This window comes from Dryobates pubescens, chromosome 5 (assembly GCF_014839835.1).
Source record: "Dryobates pubescens isolate bDryPub1 chromosome 5, bDryPub1.pri, whole genome shotgun sequence".
NCBI lineage: Eukaryota > Metazoa > Chordata > Aves > Piciformes > Picidae > Dryobates > Dryobates pubescens.
The window spans coordinates 24032513-24056219 of NC_071616.1; the positions used below are offsets into that span (position 1 = coordinate 24032513).

Genomic DNA, 23707 nt, shown 5'->3' on the forward strand with positions numbered 1-23707 from the left:
CTCCCAACTGACAGCTAACATGTGCTGCACTAACTTCCATCTTCACATTGAGTCCCAGCCATAGAAACAGAGAAGAGGCCCATGACTTTAAAGAGTTCACTGCAAGAATTGGCATAGGATGGATTAAAAGGCTTTGGAGTACAAAGGAAAGTAAGTAGACACAAGTGCCAACAAGCTGCGGACTGCAAGGATTTGTACATCCACACTTCAAACTGATCAGCAATACTAAAGAATGGATTTGCTAGTTAAGATTAATAGGTCTTATAACCAAAGGGGGCTAAATGAAACTCATGCAGACCACAGCTCCTTTCACTTGCCATGTCACACTGCCAATAATTCCTCCCATCAAGGATAACACATCACAAAATCCATGGTTCTAAAAAAAAACAGCAAGAAATAGGGAATCCATTGCTTCCTTGGATAACTTCCACTAGTCAATCACAAAAATCCCCACACAAACTCAGGCATTTCCTTCTAAGTCCATGTGGACTTACTTTGTAGCCTTTTATTTATAGTATGCATGTGTCTTACTATGTCAAACCTTCTCTTTGAGAAAATAATTGACAATAGTCCCCTTTCAGTCTCTTTTCGGTAAGCTAAACAGATGCAGTTTGCTGCATCTTCACTTTCCAAAACATTTCAGTAGCTCCCATGTCCATCCTTTTCTCAGATTTTCAACACAAAAAAATCACTATTCTGAGGTTCACTTTCTGGAACGCTGCTGGTTGCAGAGACAACAAACCATTCTAGTAACTACCTCTTTACACCCACATCACCTATTGGGTCAAGCAGAACAAGGCGAAACTTTGTCAAATTACCTGCCCACTGTGTCCCCATAAATTGCTCTCCAAGACACTTTTTTCCAAGTACCAGCCCTGATGCAGAAGATAATGCCAGAACTTCTAGAACTGAGATTCATAACCCTGCAGTTGTGTCATTAAGAACCCATTGCATTGGCATCAATCCGTGTTAGGGAAAGACCCAAACCGCTCTACAGGACTGTCGGTAGCATTTGTTTTATTTACTGGTCTGTCAATCTATGCCTCATTCTGAATTTCTCTCCACAGTAATTCCATATCCCATCCCATATCACTGATGGATATGTTGATCATCATCAGTCCTCTTACAAATCTCCATGGACCTCATTTAGTTAGGATTCACTAACAACAGTGCCAAGACATGTCAGTGAACTCGAGTAGCTGAAAAGTTCTCCTGTCCCCTGATGTTCTTTCTTCCTAAACCATAAAAGACATTAGAGAATTCTGCTTGTAATACATTTAGTAAGTGCTCTACAGCCATTGCAGAGCACTGGTGTTTTGGAAGAAGCTCCCATCTTCTGAAAGGAAGGAGGATTAAATCAGGCTCTCAAGCAGTGGCAAATCAGTGTGTAACAGTTGGCTGAATACATTACAGCTATAAACTTATTTCTACAAATCAATCCATTTCTAGTCTCAAAAAGAACAAAAGCCTTCAGCAGGATTTGGTTTTCATTTTTAAGCAACACCTGATCATGATGAGAGTAACGGATACCTTTTAGTTGCATAAGCTCAAAATGACAGAAGACAAAGCAATAACCAACCAGCCCCCCTCTTACTCTATTCTCTCATTCTCTGCACAGCTACCCTCATCTGCTGGAGTTTTCCTGCCACTCCAAGGTCCTTTTGGCCACCTCTCCCAGTGTTCCTTTTGGGCTTTTTTACTGCTACAAGATACTGAATTTCACATCCCCACTCCTCTCAATTAGACACGAGAGAAATATCTTGTGTCATGTACAGCACAAGAACATCGTACTTCTTCCCCCCAAACACCATACAAGATATTTACCTTGTTTTCCCCTCAGTCTTTTTTTGGAAGGCAAAATTGCTGATGCAATTTCTTACTGAAATTTTAAACCTTTTGAGAAATTTCTTCTTGCTTATGTTCACACTGTTTACTGTACCAATAGCCAAGTGCCACCTAGGTTTTTATTCAGTGTCATGCTACATTTTTAACTGCCTCTTAGGTTCACAACATCTTAGTAGATATTATATCCTTTGTACATTTTATAATATCCTTGCATATTTTTGTGCCAGTTGCCACAGAACATTCAGACTATTTTATTCCACCTATCTTCACTCCTTTTCCTCCTTCATTCTCTCTTCCCTTTCCAAGAATCAGGTTTCCTATCAGGCAGGAGTTAAATGTTCCAAAGCTGAGTTGAGATTCACAAGACTGTCAGACTTGAGAAGCAGCTAAAGGAATCCTGTGTCACAGAGCCGACCCTCCTTTTGGTGGAGGCAGCAGTTTATTGCTTTTGTACCTTTTGAGAAGTTTCTTGCTGTAGCTAACTGTCAAATATATCCCTCTCCTCGTAAGTCTTCAGGAAGCAGACAACATACCACTGGTAGAAGGCAGACATGATCCTTGAAAAGCCCTTTTATCTGTAGATCACTGTACCATCATCCTTAGTTATTCAAGGGGTAACTTGTTCAGTGGAACAAATGCCCCAGGACAGAGACCAGCCCTTTCATGACAGCCAGTTTGTGCACAGTCTCTGCTGCCTTAATTTGCAAATGCCACCACATCCCCACAAGTATGTTGTGATATCTGATGCATCTTAACCCTTGGGTCTAGGGGAAAATCAGTTATCAGCTTAATAGTGCCACCATAAACAACTGCAAAGGAACGGGAATACAAGACTTTTATTCCTGGTCCCAGAATCAGAAAAGAGGGGGGAGGGGGGAGAAAAGGCTATGAGCACAAAGTCAAAAATAGCTCCTTTTAAAGGCTCCCTCCCCCAGAATCACTTAGGTTTAGTTACTGCATTCAAACAGCAGCCCTTTAATCAAGGAGTCCTACTTATTCAGAAGGAAAACTGTAGCTAGACAAACCTTTCAAACACGAGTTCTGCCATCTGGCAGCAGCACTGAGACTTGTTCCCAGATACACAGTGTGCTGGTAATTGCCCTCACGTGGCATTCCAAGGCATTGCAATTGTTCTGGCATTTAAACCTCCATGGGCTCCAGATGTAGATTGTGTCTTTGTCAGGAAAGATACTACTAATAGCTATATATTCCACCTCCAAAATACTTTTCTGTTTGCTCTCCCCAGTTATTTGTGTGATCTTCTACAGCACCAGCAATAAAAAAGTAGATCATGTAGGCCTGTGGATTAGTATCTTAAAGAATTCATACCAAGGGAGAGTGTGTCAGATTTCTCCTGCTTTCCCTGTCTTCATAGATTTGATGCTCTGAGCAACTGCGCAGTGGGAATGAAGCTCCTCCCAGGGATTGCTTTGTAGGCTTTGCTTTTTTCAAATTAATTTTATATCATAATGGAAAGGTCATAGACATAACCTCTCTATCAGAAGTGGCAATTCTGCACTCTTTAGGTGATACATGTAAAGGAAGAAGGGAATAAAAGGATTTGAAGAGACTTACATTTTGCTTCAGACAGATTCTGATTAGGTGACCAGACCAGCATGCCAAGATTCTCTCTCTCTTGACTTCGTCTTGCAAGTTTGGCTTAAGAGAAAACAGACACAAACCAAGTTACAGAAAAGTCACTTCAGATGCAAAATGGAAACAAAAGTGACTTATCACACATATATCTGTAGCTTTTAATCAAGATATAAAACCCATCTGCAGAGTTAAAATCCCATCTTCCCATTCAGACCAGAGGCTTTTCCTTTTTTCTGCAATGCATCACCCCCGATATAACGTGACAGACACCGCATGCTCACTCTTTCATGCAGAGCACCAAGAAGCACACGTTAGATGTAAATTAAAATTTAATTAATGTTTCTCTTCCAGCATACTTGATTGTTTTTCTTCCAGCCATCATTAAACAAAAAAGGGAGTAGCTAGGCTCAGGCAGCAAGCTCCAAGCCCTTGACATCCTGAGACTGTGCTGTGAAGCCAGGTTAACACTTGAGGGTAGACACATGCATGAACACCCTCAATTTCACTTCTGAGCACCTCCTTCCCTTGGCCCAAATGCCCTTCTATTAATCCATGCTCTTTACAGGACAGAAAGGGACACCAAGGTGACACTCAAGTCTTCCCAGGCCAGAATCACCTGCACTCAGAAAGCAAGTCTGTTTTCAGCCAACTTAATGCTCGGTTGGCCTGAGAGCTCTAAAAGTCTCAGGCAAAGAAACAAAGCCACAAGTTTTAAAGACCAACCTCAAGCTAAGGTGTGTTTCAACAGTGAGTTCCTGTCACAAGCAGGCAAAAGAGGAGGTGGATGAAAAGAGAAAGAAACTTGCTCCATTGAGTCAGCACATGCACAGCCAGCTCAACTACCCACCCTGGCCAAGAGAAACTTGCAGGTCTTGTTATGAATAAGTGTCTACAGTGTTACTTCCACTCCAAAACGTCACATAATGCTGACATTTTATGCAACACTTCAACACAATGCTATTTTCTCTGCATTGTGCAATTAGACATATGAACACCACTTCATCGTGTGTTAAACAGGTCACAAACTACACCTCAATGCTATGAGCACTCAATTTGCTCAGCTAAAAGGTTTTAGATAAAAATTTTAACATTAAGTGTAAAGCACATATAGCATGCATTAAAAATAACCAGTTGCCAGCAACACACATACACTGAACTAACAACTTTTTTCCAAGACAATCACTATGATTATCTTTCATACAGTTTGTTGTGCTTTTTTAAAAATAAGGTTAGGAACTGCACATACAAGATACTGTGTGCTGTGCATATTCATTACTTTCTATATTAGACAGGAAAACAGGACAGAGAAGAGACAACAGCCACCTCTGGTGGCAAGATATGGGGGTGGAGACCAGGTCTATACACAGAACATGAAGAGCAACTGCATTTAAAATTACAACTTTATACAAAAAAAAAACAATCTTGAAAAGTTGGGGATTAAATCTTACTTTCTCCCTCATTTCAAATCTAAGTCTGGAACACAAAGAACCATAAGCCTCTCCTTTATCAAATTTTGCTTCTCCCCCCCCCTACCCAGGATGGTCTGTCCTAATGAAATCTGGCATAGGGTTTAAGATGCAAAAAGTCTCCACACTTTCCATTATACTGAAAAGCACATTCTTATCCCATAAAAATACTCAAAGGCAGGTGTTACCCTAAACTGTAACAACAGAAATCATCCGTCAGGTCTCTTAAACACTCTTCACCCAAACAACCCTCTGCAGTTCAGGAGCCTGCCCACACTCTGCCAGGAAGATTTAATACTAGGCAAATTGTCAGCCTGGCCTTACCAGTGTCTCACTCACTGAACTGGTAAAACACACCTAACTTAGGAAAAGAGAAAGGTTTTCTTCTAGTTTAGCAGGCTGAACCTCCCCCTTGTGTCTTGGCATACATCCCAGCCCAACTGCCCCTTTTTGGAGCAGAGCACCACTAGCTCAGCTCACCCACTGGTGAAGTTTCACCTCCCACAGTTAGAACTCCAAGTTACACTTTTGTGTGTTAGGAGGGAGCACTGCAGCCTTCCTGGACCTGAATTGCAGTGAACCCTGGGAGATCATGACCAGTGCAGGGAGATACTGCAGGACCTCATGGCACCCAAGCAGGGCTGGTAAAATGAGTTCCTCATTCTCCATCACAGCTCCCCACCAGGCACCTAAGATCTCCCATTGCAAAGGGAGTGCCTCAGGTTAGGGGGGACCTCCTTCCAGCACCACATTCCAGGGCAAACTAATCCCAGGCCTGACACCCAGAAGAGCCCCATGCACTGGATGCTGGGCTTCATGCAATCCTTCGAACTCTCTTCCAACCAGTTCCCACAGCCCAGTTTCTTCCTCCCTCCAGCCTCTTGGTGGCAACAAGCAGCCAAGTTGCACTGCAGTTGCATACTGCCCCTGCCCTTTTTGTGTGCACACACCACCTCTCCCCCTCTGCCTCTCTGCCCAAACCCACACCTGTTCACCCTCAACTCTTGTTCCTGAGTGGTAGAGGCCAGTTCAAGACATGCAGTAGGATAAAGTTAAAACTCATGCTTCTCTGCAAAGCACAGGAGCACCTAAAGGCCAATACACAAAGCAGGGTGGGGGATGGGGATTAGTGAGTGTCCTCAAACATCCAAAGAGGCCAAGTCTTCTTCCATGGTATCAGAGGTGACTTAGCCTGCCACCCAGCTTCCTCATCTAGTTCAAACCCCTTGATAGAGCAGTATCACTGAGAGTACATCACACAGAAACACATCCAGGTGGGTTTTGAATGTCTCCATTGAAGGAGACTCCACAACCTCTCTCAGCAGCCTGTTCCAGTGTTCTGTCACCCTCACAGTGAAAACGTTTTTCCCTACATTCACATGGAACTTCCTATGCTTGCACCCACTTGCCCTTGTCCTATCATTTGGCATCACTGATAAGAGCCTGGCTCCATCCTCACCCTTTGCATATTCATAAACATTAATGAGGTCACCCCTCAGTCTCCTCTTCTCCAAGCTACAGACCCAGCTCCCTCATAAGGGAGATGTTCCATTCAATCATCTTTGTGGCTCTACACTGGATTCTTTCAAGCAGTTCCCTGTCCTCCTTGAACTGAAGGGCCCAGAACCAGACACAATATTCCAGATGTGGCCTCCGCAGGGCAGAGGGGAAGGAGAACCTCTGTTGCCCACCACCAACACAGCAGATGTGACAGGCATTCTTCACAGTCCAGTGTTGACCTCATGATGAATACATGCAGCACACAGTCTTGCTACATTGATGCAGCAAAGAAAAGGTTAAGAGCTCGCTCAGAATTTGGAAGCACACTGAAATGGTTATTTCATAGCAACAGCCATGAGAGGAGAAGACAGGGCTTAGGGAAGAGCAGTTATTAACATCCCTTGCTTCAGTATTTCCAAGCGCAGGTGCAAGGCTCACCAACAAGGAGTTCTTACTTCCCCTGCTTCTGGACAAAGAATTTGAACACTCCACACTTCATTGACAATGTTAAAAAGCTAATTCAATTTAATCCGTTGTATATTCCACATAAAAGTAATCACAAGGAGGACAAAAGTTACTATTTTTCAGACAAACAGATGAATTTAGGATCTGGTTTAGAATTTGCTTGTTTCAGCAACTGCAATTAAACCAATGTAATCTGTGTCTAGAGAAGCTGTACACTGGCATAAGATCATCTGATGTTTCAGGGAATCATTTAGTTCACTCACCAGATATTTGTAAAGTCTCTGCCATAGCCATTAGCTCCCCATCATGGTTGTTGTGAGAGCAGACATTCCATAATACCTTTCCCACTGCTGGCTTTCCTATTTGTCCTAAGACCAGGAGGAATTGTGGATGCTTCCTTCATCCCCAACTGGAAGACTAGTACAAGCAGCACCCCCAAAATTTTATTCCACTGTCAGAATTCGAAGGATGCAAGCTTCCATTGTTCTTCCCCAAGCAGAGAAGTACAAACTCAACTAGGCACAGTGCCATGTTGTAGTTCCCATCCCTGTCTCCTCTCTCATCCCCAGAACCCTACTCTACAGGCTATACACTGAAACACAGGAGGGAGCTGATCCAGGTTAAAACTCACCTTGTGAAGAAAATGTTACTTTTAAAGCTGGTCCCACCTACAGATGTGGTTTACTACACAAGGCCAAGCAGCTCAAATGTGCAAGGGAGGAGATGAGGCAAAGTGTAATACCTATATACATCAACATTATTCTCAAAACAAGTTGCGGAGTTTTGGGTTTGTTTTTTTTTATTCCCCCGCCTCACCCTGGAGCTGTGAGAACACAACACCAGCATGCAGCTGACCACACAGCAGGTAGAAATATATTGATTTGCAAAGTAGAGAGGCAACACCACCACTTGAAGTTCCTATCACTTCTGCTTGTAGGCTGAGGCTTTTTGTCCCTGGGGGTCCCTGAGCTGCCTGTGCTAAGGCACAGGCCTGGCACATGCAAGAGCAGCACACTGCCAGATGTGAAAACCCAATCCACAGCAGCTATGGCTCATCCCCAACTCTTGGAAAGCTTTTGCAAGACTGACACACAGAAAACACCACAGGGGTTTCAATCAGCAGCAGCAGTCAGCTCAGACTCCAAGAGGCATTAGGCCAAATCTAAGAAACAAGTATCTTGACTAAGTCCTTAAAGCATGTCTTTTCTCTTCTGTGAAGGTTACTACCTGGAACAGCCTCGATCCCAAGACTATGTGTCTGTCACTTGCATACATACAACGTCAGTCCTGCTCTCCCACTCCCTCTAAGAGCCACATTTCCTTGTTGTTTTTAATCCAAGTCAGAGAAGAGGGTCAAGGCTGCCAAATGCCCTCTGCAGAAAGAGCAGAAAAGTGGAACTTGCAAGATCCCTGCAAGGAACTTCCTGAAGAACACTAAGCCCTAATTAAACCTATGAGTCCTCTGATCTGTTACCTTAAACCCTGGATCTGGAACCCCTCCCTACACCATAGAATATTAATCTATCTCCCCACATTTGAGAGGTTGTTCTGCAGCTAATGTAGCTTTGTATTTTCTCTTAGGCAAACCAAAGTTGTACTGGTGCTGGCATCAGGACTGTATGAAATAAGCTCAGTGTTGAACATGCTGTAGACTTTGTCATCATGAATACATTTGTGTTGACATGAAAGGGCAAATCTTTGTTCAGGCTCTCTAGAAGACTGCAAGACATAACGTACATGGCCCTCCAGGCGCCTCAGCCGTGTTGCTGCAAGTGGACAACAAAGCAGGGCTGAAGACAACAAGCCTGCTTCTCTCCTCACCTCTACCCGGGTGCTATGAAGTCAGGACACCGGACAGCAAAAGGGAAATGGGCATGTCTCCATACAGAAGCTACCAAAGGCTACTGCAGCGCACACATGAAGCTCCCTCTACAGGTCAGAGTACCTTTCCCATCCCTCTGACCCCTCCTAAATTTCAAGTTAGCCATGGAGGCACTGGCATCAGTACAGAGGGAAAGCTGTGTCTGGCAGTAATACCACTCAGTTCATCCCACCTGAATCTCTTTTTGGGGAGATGAACTCAAAGCCTCTGAAGAGTAAAGTCAGAAGGCCAAAGGATGAAGCTTGCACTTCATCACTTGAATCTTTGCAACACCTCACCACTTCTGAAGGGAGAGGAGGGTCCTGCTCAGCCAGCTTTTCTCTGTTTTCCTGACATGTGCTCCCTGCCTCTGCCTACCATCAAGCTTTGACTCTGACACTTATACCTCCAAAACAAACACATTCCCTAAAAGTAACCTGGCAAAATAGAAGCAAACAGCATTTTCTTCAATTATTTAATCAAATTAGATGGCTGCAAGAGGAGACCAACAGCTAAACAGGTACACAGGAGACCTATGTGGACAGGGCACTTTCTGCCTTCACTCCACAGAGCTTTACCTCAATGTGATGGTTCAGGAGCACCACTGCAAAAGAGTTTCCCCTTCCACCAACACTTATTTGAGAAACCAGAGCAGGGGATCTACCTGAGCTTAAAAAAAAAACAAACCAAAACAAAAGCTGTTCGCTTTAACTCATACCAGTTCCTAGTTTTCTACTGCATATCCTAAGAGACAAGGAAGACAAATGAGGAAGAAGGGACAGGCAGGACACCTCCCTCAATCACACCACCAGTTAAGGCTATCTTAAGGACCACTGGTGGAATAACAGTGCACACAGCGCACACCACCAAGCAGAAGCCAAGCACAGTACAGCTCCAGCCTGATACACCCCATTTTATTTTTCTTCTGCAAATTGCAGAAGAAATGTGCCTGAATCAACTCAATGGGAGCTGAGGCCTCTCTAAGAGCCACCAATCACTCTATTGCCTATTATTTTGCTTCTGTGCAAAGCACCAGTGCCAGCTGCCACTTGAGTTCCTGCACTTGAGGGAGCTGCTCCATCTTGCAGCTCTCCCCAAGGATGCTGCACGTCCCAGCTTTATGTTTAGCTTTAGGCAGCTGTGCTGACCCTCAGAGAAGACCCTTGCCTCCTGCAGATGCCAAGACACACTGCTTCCCAGCTCCATCCTGTCCAAGTGGGGGAAAAGATCTGCCAGAAGGCCTCCAGCATTACTCCTCCTCCATAACCTTTTCAGTAGTCTCTGATGGCACTTTTTGCTGTTGCTGTTTGCACAAGGCATTTCAGAGCTACTGAAGCCCTGTGAATTTCAAAGCAAAACACTCTAACACATGACTGTGCAAGAGCCCAGCAACAACCACCACAAAGAAGGGGCAACTGCTGCTAGTCAGTGCCTCTTACTTAGAAAAAGCAAAAAGTAACTCAGAAAAGCATGTCCGCTGTCAGGTATTTGATACAGAAACACTGTTGTACCATCTCTGGAGGGTAAACACAGGCAAATCAAACTATGAAAAGCACTTGCCGTAGAAGTACAGGGAATTCTTCAGGCACTGATCTCTTGCAAGACAACAGGTAAGAAAGTATTTCCAGATCTAAACAATGTATCTCATTAAGTTATTAAAGTTTACACAGTAACTGAAATCCCCAAGGTACAGGATGGAAAAACTCCCAACTACAAAGGCTCCCATGTTACTAACAGCACTTACTGATCTCCCCCCATAACATTTTTAAATCACATACTGTAGGTTTAAAATTAAAGACTAAGAAACACTTTTTCAATGTGTCACCCTCAACATATATAGCAAACATGCATTGTATAATACTCAAACGTGATCAGATGTTGCTATTGTTTGGTGAAGAGCTAGAGTTGACATAGGACCATTTAGCTGATGAATGCTGCTTAAAGCAGTTTTAGACCAAGTCTAAACATAGTTATTTCTAGTGAAGTGAGATTAAGAAGTGCTTCCATTCTCAACCATACCCTGTTAAATAAATATAAAGAAAATGTTTATAGTCCTGGTGACTGCTAAACAAAATAAGGTAAGGGAGGCACGGGCCAAACTTAGAATGTTAACTGTAAATGCACAGCTACAACACAACAACAAAATACTTATGTGGCACAAGAGAATGCAATCAAAATTGAGCATCAGAAGAAAAAATTTTCCTCCTTCCTTCTCCTCTGCTAGCAGTGGTGTCCCAAGCAGCAACTTGAAGACATTTGAAGAACTTTAATGCCCATCTCCACTTCCTTCTGCATGTGACTTGTCTCGAGTCAGCAAATAATGCTTGTGATCCCCTTTCATTTGTGTTTTCTGAGGGCTGCAAAGATGTTACACATCTTTGCACACACTACAGAATCATTAAATGCATCAGAATATTTTAGACTGGAATCCTGCAAGTTGAGGAACCTTTTTTAATTAAAGTTATAAATTAAGCAGCAGTTAGGTCTACCTATACATGGCTACATCCAGCTGACACTATAATCTATATGCAAATAACATTCTGAGGGCATTTTTGTATCTGCCTTTGGAAACAAAGGTGACTATTTGGGTTTCTACACAGAGCAGCAGCACTGGAGACACAGGCTGAAGGGCCTTATTGCCTCAGAATAGGTGTGTAGGTACTGCGCTGCAAAACCCCACACATTATAACAGTGTGAAAAATATTGCTTTAAAAAAAATAACCAGTTAAAGGCTAATCATCCAGTAATGATTACAAAGGTCATTATTACCATTAGAATAACTGGAAGAGAAAATGAGAATACGCATGGAATGCAATAGTTTCACTCACTTCACAAAGTAATCAAGTTCAATTCATACTAAGTTTGAACTTCATGTCTTTACTTTTCTTAAATTTTATTTCAAACTCTTTAAGAATGTACCAGATCCAACATGCCTTTACTGCTAGTTAAAGAGCTAGCAGTAAAGCAAAAGCGGTGGCCTACATTTTGTCCACAGCCCAGGCCAGAACAAACAATAAAGCCAGAACAGATGTTGAGGCCTTGCCTTGGTTTTTTTTTTCCCCTGAATAATACAGTCCACTCATTCTTTCCTGCAAGCAGGTGGCACCAATGTGCAGCCATAGATGAGGTTTGAATAACTATACAAGCAAACAGCTTTTCAATATATACCCTAAGCGTGCAAAATTATTTTCACTACATGCACGCAATTCCACTCTGAGCTTCTGCCCTGCAACCCATACAGGTACAGGAAATATGTTATCCAAAGCATGAAATACACCCCTTCACACACTCAATAGTGAGAAGCACACCTCAGCTAATCACAACAGGCTTTTGTCTAGACATGGCTGGGGTTTTGTAATGAACCATGGAAGGGCTGGTGTGTGTTTAAAGAGAGTAAAGTATAAAATTAAGAACACACACACACATTTGATTAAGATTTTACCACAGATCTATTGTAAGCCATTTGAGGAATGAAAAAAATTTGCACTATCCACTTTTGGTTTTGTTTTTTTAAGGAAAAGGGCTACCACAGCTGTCTTAAGTGCACAACCAAAGAGGAGGTAACCAGAACAAAGCAAAAGCCTGCAGTGCACATGTTGGGTTGGCCCTATGAGGCTCACCTACCTTTTCCAAACACAACTCTCCCCTCAACATCAGAAAGCATCCTTGGCATCCCCAGGGTCGCAGTTCAGAACCATAGCAACTTCAAAGCTTCATTAGCAGGACTGGGATGGGACTGGACCCATGCCACTCTACTGGTCAGTAGCAGTAAATAGCATGTATGAGGCTTCATGGGCCCCACACACCCTATGGCTACCAACCCACAACCCGCAGCTGCCATGCTAGGCCCCACATCCTGCCACCAACCTTGGTAACCCCTGCACACCCACAGCCCTACAAAAACCACAATGGAAGACCTCCACAGAGCCATGAAGAGAACCATTTTAAAGTCTGTTAAAAATAGGTAAATGCATGCCCACAATTAGGTCTGAGAGCCAAGCTACAAACTGAGCCAAACTACAGTGAGTCAACTACTGTTGGTTTCTGTTCCACTGTTTTGAACACTGCCCCAACAATAAAGCATTTTATTCCTTCCCCCCAAGCTGTTTCCTTTCCACTCTCATCTAGTTGACCAAGAAGTCACACATACAAGCCTACTTGAATGCAAGTAAGATCCACGTATAGAATTTAATATACAGAAAAGAAACAGCAATAATGTAGCACCAGGTCTCATGCTGCCAACAAATAGATCACTGTCAAATGTGTTTGAAGCTCAATAGTCTACTGACAAGGAAGAAGAGATAAGGTAAAAATCTCTTTCCATCACAGATCTTGATTCTGCTGACTCCCTTGATCCTTAGCAATAACTAATAGCTACACACACAGCTCCCCATTCATTGTTTCCCATTTCTTTACAAAGCCAGACCTTAGGTATTCTCACCCATTGAACAGGGTCATCTGTTATGTTCTCTCATACCTAGCATGAAGAGCTGTTTGGGCCCAGTCCTGCCTGTTATTCACAGGCAGCACACAGGAATAATGAGTCCCGGACCAGCAGAGAGAGTTATTGAGCCTGGTTTTGTATCTGCATCATTGGATTTAATGGCCCTTCATTGGGGCGGGGGGGCAAAGTCCATCAAATAGTCTAATCCTTTTTGAACCCATTTGTAATTTTGGCATCAACAACATCCTGTGGCAGAGTGCTTCAATTTAATTATATGTTTGTTGTCTGAAGGAGAACAAAGAAAGCCTATGCACACACTTGGTCCTCAGCTCTGAAGCTGCTACTCAGTCATTTCATTTGGTGGCCCCATTTCCTGCCTTATGAGAAGCAGAGAATAACTGTACCCTGTTCATCTCCCCTGTGTCTCTTTCTGTTTTACAGACCCTCTACCACACTCCTCTCAGTCATCTGTTTTCCAAGCTAGGCAGTCTGGGGTTTTCTGCTTCCCCCTTATACAGAGATGGAAAAGAACAATTCCTGTACTTTATCTACTTATCTTACAGGTCTGTAGAATTACATATGCATGGGGAAGGGATGAAAATGGGGCACAAGCAGAACTGTACACAGTGTTCAGAAAGAGGGTACACCACCAGATTTATAAAATATGGCACATTGAGGTTCTGTTTTGTTCTCAGATGCTTTCATAACAGCTTTTAACAATACACTTTCATTTTAACTATTACCATTAAGCTGATGAAGAAAACACTATGACTTCCAAGATCTTTATCTAGAACAGCAAGAGCTAATTTAGAGACCACTACCATACGCATAGAATTAAGAGCTGTCCCACCCTACTACCCACTTCTTAAATATTGCTCAGCACATAAGAGTTACCTGTCACTTTTATAGCTGTATTGTCACAAGACTGAACAGGTTGCCTATTCCCCCCATTCAGCAGATACCCACAGCCCTTCTGCTGCTCTCTCCTTCAATTTACATACTGTCTTTTGCACACTTACAAGAGGACAATCCAGCTGTTCGTAGTAAATGTAAAAAGCAAGAAACAAAACCAACAATCTATGTAATCCGAAATGGAGAATACACAAGTGTTGCTTTATTTGGAAAGTGAGAAATGCAATGGCTCCTCTCCAACCCCCAGCTCCAGGACACCCCTGGCTTCCCAAGTCTTCTTGCCCCAGGAGACATGACACAAGGAGCAAGAAGCCAACAGTTTCTCAGACCTTGCAGCTTCCCCCTATCCCCTTTCTCATTAGAGACCAATGCTGTTTAAGACCACCAACATAATGCTATTGAAGGCTGCCAATCCTTTTTCATTCCATAGCACCCATCAGGGAGTAAGAACACCCAGTACCTCTGCTCAAGAAAGACACTCCCACATTTAGAAAGCACTGAACCTCCTTACTCAGAGAGCAAACACTGTTTCCCCTGCAAAGCATCAAACCTGGCCTTCATAGGCCTGCACAAGCACTGGCAACCCAAACAAGCAACACTTTATGCATCTTTCCCACACACTAAGGAGCAGCTGGTCTGGTTTCTACTGCCTCAACGCAAGAAGAAAGGAAAAGAAGTCAGTCTTGAGTGTTTGCAAAGCAGAGAAATTACTTTTTTTGGTATTTTTATCAACACCTCTTCCCTTCCCACCCATCCAAAGTTCACATGACAGCATACTTTTGAGATAGCTTACACTGACCACAAGTAACCAGTGCCTAGAAAAGAGACAGTGATATGAAATGTAGATTCTTGGTTAATGAAGTAACTGGTTTATTTTTTCCACCAGGCTTTAAAAAATCCTCACCAAGAGATAGTCAGGAATAGATCTAACTAGAACCCTGTCTCCAAAGAGTATAGGATGTGCACACTTCCTCCTCCTCACCCAACATCTCAGAAGTTCATTTTAAAAAAAATAAAAATTTCTACCAACTATGCTCAATGGCTTATGACCTAAGGCTGCTGGGAAAACATGTTACTGTTTGGCAAGACCATACTGTGAAGGGCATGCAAACAGGACTCACTGGTGTCTTCATCCAGACAAGAGTCTACTCAAGAGGTCAAATGAAAGACAAATTCCACATTACTGTACTCTTGCAGTTCCAAATCATTTTACACAGCTGAATGAATCAATTTGCAACAGCTAATCACAGTCACCTCTCAATAAGTAATAAAATTACTCACATAATGATTATTTAAAACATGAGTCAAATACCACTTTTCAAGGCCATAAGAAGACAATCCCATCATGTACAGTGGCAGACAAATCTTCCAAAGTCAGCTGCGTTCTATGGACAGGCTGAACATCTAGGAAGGTACCACCAATGCACGTCCTGCTGGAGGCAGTGTCCTCCAAGAACAGCAAAATCAGGCCCTAGCCACATGCCCAGAAAAGGCCTCACCTCTGTGCTTAAGTCATTTAAACTAACCCGACCACTTCTACCTGAAGCTCATTTCATACAGCTTAAAGTGAGTGTCTTGGCTGGCAGAGCAGCAGAGATAGCAACCTCTGAAGAAAGGGCAGAGCTTTCTCTCCCAATACAGAAGCAGTGACCGGTCCTCAGGCCAATGTGAGTGTACAAGTAGTTTACATATCAAATCCGACCCAGTACTGAGTCATGCACCAATGTGGTGTGCAACTGCAATCAACAGGCTGCGAGCATGCCCAGTTTAACCCACACAAATCCGACTACCAAACGTCTGCAACAATTGCATATCCTCCTCTCACCCCCGTCCATGACAGCCTTCCAGGTCCCTATCCTCACAGCACCGCTACCAACAGATGAGAGCTTTTATCAACACACACACGCAAAGCACAGCGTGCCAGGCTTGCAGGAGCTGAGCCAGGTTTCCCAGGCCCTGTGCTAGACCCCAACTGTGGGTCATCCTTACTCATCAACCCACTCTCAGAAAAGCTGAAATCAAATAGGAGCCCATAAATAACACATTTGTAGTATTTTAAATCAGATCTCGAACCGTCAGACAGCTTCAAGCTCTCCTTGGAGATGACTGCTGTATTCATTAACTCACAAGCCCTCCAAGGCACAGACAGTCCCGCTCCTTCTGTCTGCATGGGGCCTGGCTCACCAGGGTGCTGCAAGGATAATATTCATACCCAAAAACAAAGTCAGACTTAACATGCCCTTGAAATGCAGGCAGCTCCTAGATCACATTTTGTCCCTGACAGATTTCACAAGTTAGTTTTTTCCCCCATTTTTGCCAAACTCAGAGGCACATAAGGACTATATTTAAAATGTTACTAACAATCAGAGCAAGTCTTAAAATTTTGGTTTTAACATTCAACTTTTAGACTATCCAAAGCAAGTCATCTGATCCCTCCTCTCCTGTCTTCAAAAAGTCTCAGAAATAGTTTGCCCTGCATCTACATTAATAATATCAGAACAAGAAAGAAGTATACCAAGTATGAGAGAGGCTGAACAATTCATCATTGCTACATACCAAGCACTGCCTTGCACTCATTCTGCACTGCTGTTCTGCTCATACTCCCACTTCAAGCCAAATGTAACTGATCCTAAAAGGTACCAAGTAACATCAAGCCAACACCTGGAGAGACAGGCTCTTGGCAATAAGCAGCAGCAAGCACACTTGCCACCCAGAGGAACAAAACAGGGGCACAGCCTTGCAAAGATGTTGGATTTTCCTGAGCTGCCTCTGCTTTGGAATTATGAACACACCTTCTGCAGTGCCAGCATTTGCATACCACAGCATATTAAAAGAAAAACAAACAAACAAAAAAAAAACACAATCAGGACACAAGCACAAGGGTGAATAGTGGGAAGAGGCCCACTGTGCTTGGGGAACTGCACAAAAAAGCATGAGTCTTTCTGCTCTGTTTATACACTTCAGGGAAAAGCAAATCGGTTATGACCTATCCATGTCTAAAGCACAATCCCCTTCCCAGCCTATGCAACAAAGGGGACAAAGTTTGCAGGCACAAGGCCTTAGAAGCTCTCTGAAACACAACCACCACGTGGCGATCGTCAGGAGCAGCGCTCACACAAAGAGCCGAGAGGCAGCAGGAGCGGGGAGAGAGCTGGGAAATCCTCGGCAACCAAGCGGCAGGGGTAAGAGAGACCAAGCGTTATTATTCCATCGCCAGGAGGAATCAAGCACAAAGGGGATGGTGAGGCTAAGCAGATAAGGCGAAGTCAAACGAATGCCAGCCTGGCAGTTTAGATAAACGGAAGGGCCAGACTGCTGGAAGAGGAGTGTGGTTTGGTGGAGCGCCGAGGGAGGAACCCAGCTTGGCGCTGCTCCGGGAGGGGAAGGAGGAGGCACTTCCAGGCAAGGCAGAGGAAAGTGGTTCACGCAGCAGTTACCTGCCCTGTAGCACGTCTCTTGCACTGCAGCACCGTCCTTCTCACACACACACACACAACTACAAAATTAACTTTATTGTGTTCAGGGCCATCAGTCTTTCCAATCTGAGGATCAAAATCCTATTCAGCACAAACACAGTCTCAGTAGAGAGGAAAATTCATCTGTTTTTTCCAGCTAAAAAACAAACAATCCCTTTCAGATAGAATTCATGCTCAGGGCAAAACACCTTCAATGTCTTCCCTCCCAAAACTCATCATCACAGTGAAAGCAGTCAGAGCACCCCTGCCTGCATTAAGAGCCCAAAGGTCTCGTGTTTTCCCTTCCTACAAATAACGTAATGGGGACCAAAAATGCAGTGGCCGTCCCCCAGCAGCTGTTTGATAGGAATACAGCTGTGCCTCCTCACACATCAGTAATGCTGCCCTGCACTGCGCTAGGCAAGCTCAAAATGTGGCTGTCATACTCATTTTCTTTACCCAGAGACCATTGGATAACTCCATAAAAGCGACCAGCAGCTCTCCACAGGGCACCACATTGAACTCCAGCCGCATAAGGAGGCATTAAGCAAAGTCCCCGTCCTTCAACATCTATTGCTACCACTCGAACACTGTCTCCACACTATCACCTTCTGAGCATCAGTGACCCACTGATGCCTCTTGTTCTGCCACCAGGTCACTTCAAATCCAAAACTCAGCACCTCAGCTTGTAGAAAGCACTTAATGGGACTTAAACACATCCATAGAGAAGTTTAAAAAAAAAAAAAAAAAAACTACCAAAACCAAACCACACACAAAAAAATACACCACCAACGATCAGCAGCAAGAACAAGGCAGCAAGGGAAACAAAACACACAGGGACATAAAGAGGACAGAGAGCCTCAGGGGAGGGACAGTATTTAGAAGAGCAGAGTTATTAGAGACTGAAAAGCTAAATCATGCTAAGGTTGCTGGGGCTTCAAAGAGGAAAGAAAAAAAGTCTCTGCAGAGTATTTTACCCACCTATAAGGCTATTGTGTTATGTGGTCTGGAGCAGAGCAAAGCTGAGACACAGTGGCACCAAAGTGGAAAGCAGACGGTCAAAGAAAACTGTAAGGCAAGGTAAGCCAGGGAATCTGCATCATTTACCTACAGCAAGGGGCTCTGTCAAGCATTTTGAGACTCTTGCATCTTCCTCAGGAGAAAAGCTGTGCATCTTCATTTCTATCCTGGCCTGCACTTTCTTTGCAACTTTCCCAGCACAATTCAATTGCATTTACCATTTTCCTGACGTCTGGATTTTCAGAGGCTGCTACCTTAGACTACAAGACAAGCACCATGAAATGGGGACTCATAACCACCATTCTTAGTGCAGCTGAGCTCTGATCTGATTTGAAAGATTTGAGTCCTCTGCTCTGTGCCAACACTCAAATCCAAATTGCTACTAGGGAGATGAGACCAGCACCCACATCACTGCAGCCACCTTTCAGGTAGTTGTAGAGAGCAGTGAGGTCTCCCCTCAGCCTCCTCTTTTCCAGACTAAACAATTCTAGTTCCCTCAGCTGCTCCTCCAGCAGTTCTCCAGACCCCTCACCAGCTTTGTTACCTTTCTATGGGCATGCTCCAGCACCTTGGTGTCCTTCTTGTGGTGAGGGGCCCAAAACTGAACATCAAATTTAAGATACAACCTCACCAGTACCATATACAGAGGCACAATCATTTTCCTACTCTTGCTGGTCACACCATTGCTGATACAGGTCAGAATGCTGTTGGCCTTGCCCACCTGAGCACACTGCTACCTCATGGTCAACCAGCTGTCAATCAACACCCCCAAATCTTTCTCTAGTGGGCAGCTTTCCAGATGCTTTCCTCAATTCTGTAGCATTGTGTGGGGTTGCTGTGTCCCAAGTGCAGGACAGAGCACTTACTCCTGTTAAATCTCATACAACTGTCCTCATCCCATCAATCCAGCCTGTCTAGGTCCATCTGCAGAGCCTTCCTAGCTTTGAGCAGGGCAGCACTCCCACACAATTTAGTGTCATCTGCAATCTTACTGAGGGTGCACTCAATTTCCTCATCCAAATCATTGGTAAAGATATTAAAGAAAACTGGCCCAAATACTGGGGTTTGGGGAACACCACTTGTGATCAGCTGCCACAGTATCACAGTAACTAAGGTTGGAAGAGACCCCAAGGATCATCAAGTCCAACCTGTCTTGACAGACCTCACGACTAGACCATGGCACCAACTCACTTTAACTCCATTCACCACCACTCTTTGGGCCTGGCCATCCAGCCATTTTTTTATACCCAGTAGAGTGTCCACCCATCCAAGTCATGAGCAGACAAGTCCCTCCAGGAGGATGCTGTGGAAGACAGTGTCAAATGCTTTACTAAAAAACAGGTAAACAACATCCACAGCCTTTATCTCATCCACTAAGTGGGTCACCTTGCTGTAGAAGGCAATCAGGTTCATCAAGCAGGACCTGCCCTTCATGAACCCATGGTGACTGGGCCTGATCAACTGGCTGCCCTGCACATGCTGCATAATGACACTCAGGATGATCTGTTCCATGACCATGCCTGGCACCAAGGTCAGACTGACAGGTCTGTATTTTCAAGTCCTCTTTCTGGTCGTTCTTGTAGAAGAATGTGTGTCAAAATGATTTGGGCTAAGTTGACTCCACAGACTTCCCTCTTCTCCTCCTTCTCCAATCCCATAAAATCCCTCAGCCTCACCTCCCTCTCCTTGCATGCACACAGCTCCTCCACAAAAGCTTTGCAATCATTAAGCCAGACTTGTTACCAGGGCCATAGACACTGCTGGGAGCCTCAGCTCCTTTTAAGGCACACTCCAATTGGTCCAGCTTTCTAATGATAAAACTATTTGCAGTCAGACATTCATGATGCTGGCAGTGATTCCTGGTATAATCATGTTCATTAAGATCTAGCCTCATTATACAACAGCAAAGGAAGAAGAGTTCACAGCCCATAAAAGATACTCAGCTCCAGTTAAAAAAATAAAACAAAAAGAACACAAACTCAAGAATAAACCAGCTTCACCAAACAAGACTGAAGCTCTCTTCCCATGGCAGATTTCTGTATCACACATTTACTGTAAAGAACAAGAATATCTTATTCTCCTTGTTCCTAAGCTCCTGCCCGAGAGATGCCCACAGAAGGCACTGGATGTCTGTACTTTGCCAAATACAAACATGACTCCAAGCTCAAGCTTGTAAACATTTCCTACATCTCCACTTGCAGTGTCCTGCATGAGAGTTTCAGTGTGACATGCTTACCCTCCCACACCTCTGCATACAGTTCTCCACTATCCTGCAACAGCAGTAGGAACCTCCTGTGACAACAGTTACAACATGTGCTGCTGCAAAAGACACAGAAGCAGCAGAGAAAAGGGACCCTCTGAAGCCCTCAACAAACACCCATCTTCAACAACTGTCATTCAGAAGGAATATGGCAGAAGCCTCTCAACATCTGGATGCTAGATCTTTGCACCCAGGCATTTTGTTTAGTATATCCAGCATAAGCTACAAATGTTAGCTCATGTTCTAGCAAGGCCTGAATGCCAGCAAGACCTTGGTCACAATGCAGGGAGATAGAAACAACTCTGATGAGCCCCAAGAAATTTGTGGTGGTGTTCTCCTGAAGTTCATGATTATCATCAGTAACGAGCATTTTGTCCAGGCTAGTAAGCCACATGCTAAATCAACTCACATGGCCTCCAGCAACACAGCACTAATACCAGCCTTAGAACTGTAGCCATGTTTGCCCCAACATGCCCCACACAACCCAGTCAGTATGTGGAAGAGTCACATGAGGCTAGCACAGATGCAGGAAGAGTGGGATTTAAGTTATTCCTTTGTAAGAAAAAGAAGTAGTAACTAAGCAATGCTTAGTAAAATGCTTGGGCTCTCTCCTTGAGAATCCTTGCATCCTTGGGCTATAGAAGTACACCAAGAGCAGTCCCTCTCTGCAGCTTGTTTAAATATCTGTACTGTCTACATTAACAAAACAACCTCTGCAGCCCTTTGTAGGAAAGACGACACCAAAGTACCACAGTCTCCACAGATCCAGCTTACTGCCCTTGGAGAGATCTTTCTGTGCAAAATCTACAAGGCTGGAAAACTTGTTTCCATCTGACACTGGCTGGTGACGTAACTTCCTTTTCCCTCAGCCTAATCAAGAGCAAAGCCCTTCTGAAGATTCCACTCAGTGGTCTACAGGAACAGACTAACTACATCCTTTTCTTCCAGATCTCTTTTCCTGAGTGATACTACTGGAAAGCTACAGCTTTCACAATGAGCTTCTAGGTTGCTTCTCAATTCCTAAAAAGGAAGGTCACACGCCAGCAGGCTTAGCCGGTGCCCTGCAGTAACACTTTGTGAAAGGCAAGGGCACCATGCCTTTGCCCTGCTGCACTACCTGCAATAAAGAATTTCCCCTCTAGGAGCAGGGGAGAGACAAAAGGGACAGGGAACACACTAGGCTATGGTACATAGAAACGGAACATAAGCAGGTGTCTCTTACAGCCACCATCTAACAGAAGAACACTGCAGAGGAGACCCTGCCCCAAGCTGTATGGACATGTGCTACATGGTCAGCTGTTACTCCTTCAAGTTTAGGACTGGTGATGTCCCGTGTCACCCTGTGATGCTGGTAGCTTCCTGAATAAAGGATGTGGCACTTGAAGCCATGGTTTAGTTAGTCATGAGGTGTTAGCTATTAAGTAATAGGTTGGACTTGATGATCTCTGAGGTCTTTTCCAACCTTGTTGATTCTATGCTACGTTTCAATTCAAATGTATAGGACAAGGACATGCTACCAAGACTGCTAGCAAAGCATGTTTTTCTGCTTTCAGAAGCTTTTCCTCTTCTGTTCCCACAGAACCACCAATTTTGGCCACCAGAAACCTTGTGACAAGGGTTAAAAAAATTAAAGAAATAAAAATTAATAGAAGCATCAATCATCATGTCTGGCTTTGCCTTTTAGCTATACTAACAGTCTCTTCCCTGGCTTACTTGGCTCTTCTGTAGAAAACTCAGTTGAAACCATCACACAACCCTACTAGTTCTGCCATTGTTCAAAAAATGGTAATTTCCCCCTGTTCCTCCCATTTCTTTGTTCAGGTGATTTCAAGGCCATCTACAATAGTCTCATTCTTGGCACTGCCACTGAAAATAACACTTCTGAATTAGAAAGGTAACTTCCTTAGCTGCCTAAATCCTCCTAGAACAAGGCACACATGCAGAGGACAGAGGTAAAGGTCCCCACCATGTCCCATGTACTCATAGGTGAGACACTGTCCTGTCATACCCTAACGTAAAGATGATCATTCTTGTTCACCTCATGCATCACAAGTGCAATGTTCTCTTAAGTTATGAAATACAAGGAGTGAAAACTATTTCTTTTTTTTCCTTCCAAAAGTTTTTAAACAAAGCTGTAGGAACTTGGAACTTCATTTGCTCATCCTGGAATGAGAAGCATGTCCTGTCTGAGTTAGCACATACAATTCTATCAAGTATGCTTCCAAGTACAGCCTTTTAATACAAGGCACATTTATCAACATTCAGAAGTGAGACTAGAATGTCACAGCACACTATGGTTATTTGTTGCCAGCTGACGTATCTGTAAAATGAGACAAAGGAGGGAGAAAGTGTCACAAATAGAAAGTATCAATATTGTTAACTACAACAGAAGGTTATATATCCTGAGGGCTCTGAAGTGATACACCAATAAAGACCTAGTGTCACAATGCAAGCGTAAAGAAACAAGTACAACATCCCAATCTGCATAGAAGTGTCCTTCAGTGCGACATGGAAACAGCAAGGAACAAAAAGTGAATCTGATCCCACGTTATCACTAATTCAACTATTACAGACAGATTTTTTTGGTTTTTTTAATGAAGCAAATTCATTAGTGACAGAAAAAAATTCTGAATAACTTATGTTATGCAGTAATCTTCATTTAGAGCTTTTCACTTTTAATCCTAAATACATCTCAAGAATATCCCTCCTGATTTTTCCATGCAGGACTTTCAGAGGGGAAAGTGGATTCTGAGACCTAATGACTTTTCCCCTAATACATTCTCACATCTAGTACATCACATCCATAATCTTTCCACAGAGATTAAGTGTTGTTTCATGCACTGAATTTTGGCCTAGAAAAGTATATGGCCTTCATGAAACAAC

The 23707-nt window shown here is 43.7% G+C and overlaps 1 protein-coding gene across 1 annotated transcript in view; it reads right to left on the reverse strand.

The window, feature by feature from the left end:
- Nucleotides 1-23707, reverse strand: part of RCOR1 (REST corepressor 1) — an 84920-nt gene that overhangs the window by 38826 nt on the left and 22387 nt on the right. Inside the window, exon 3 of the mRNA XM_054161826.1 lies at nucleotides 3421-3504. Coding sequence (XP_054017801.1) covers nucleotides 3421-3504 — 84 coding nt within the window. The remainder of the gene's footprint in view (nucleotides 1-3420; nucleotides 3505-23707) is intronic.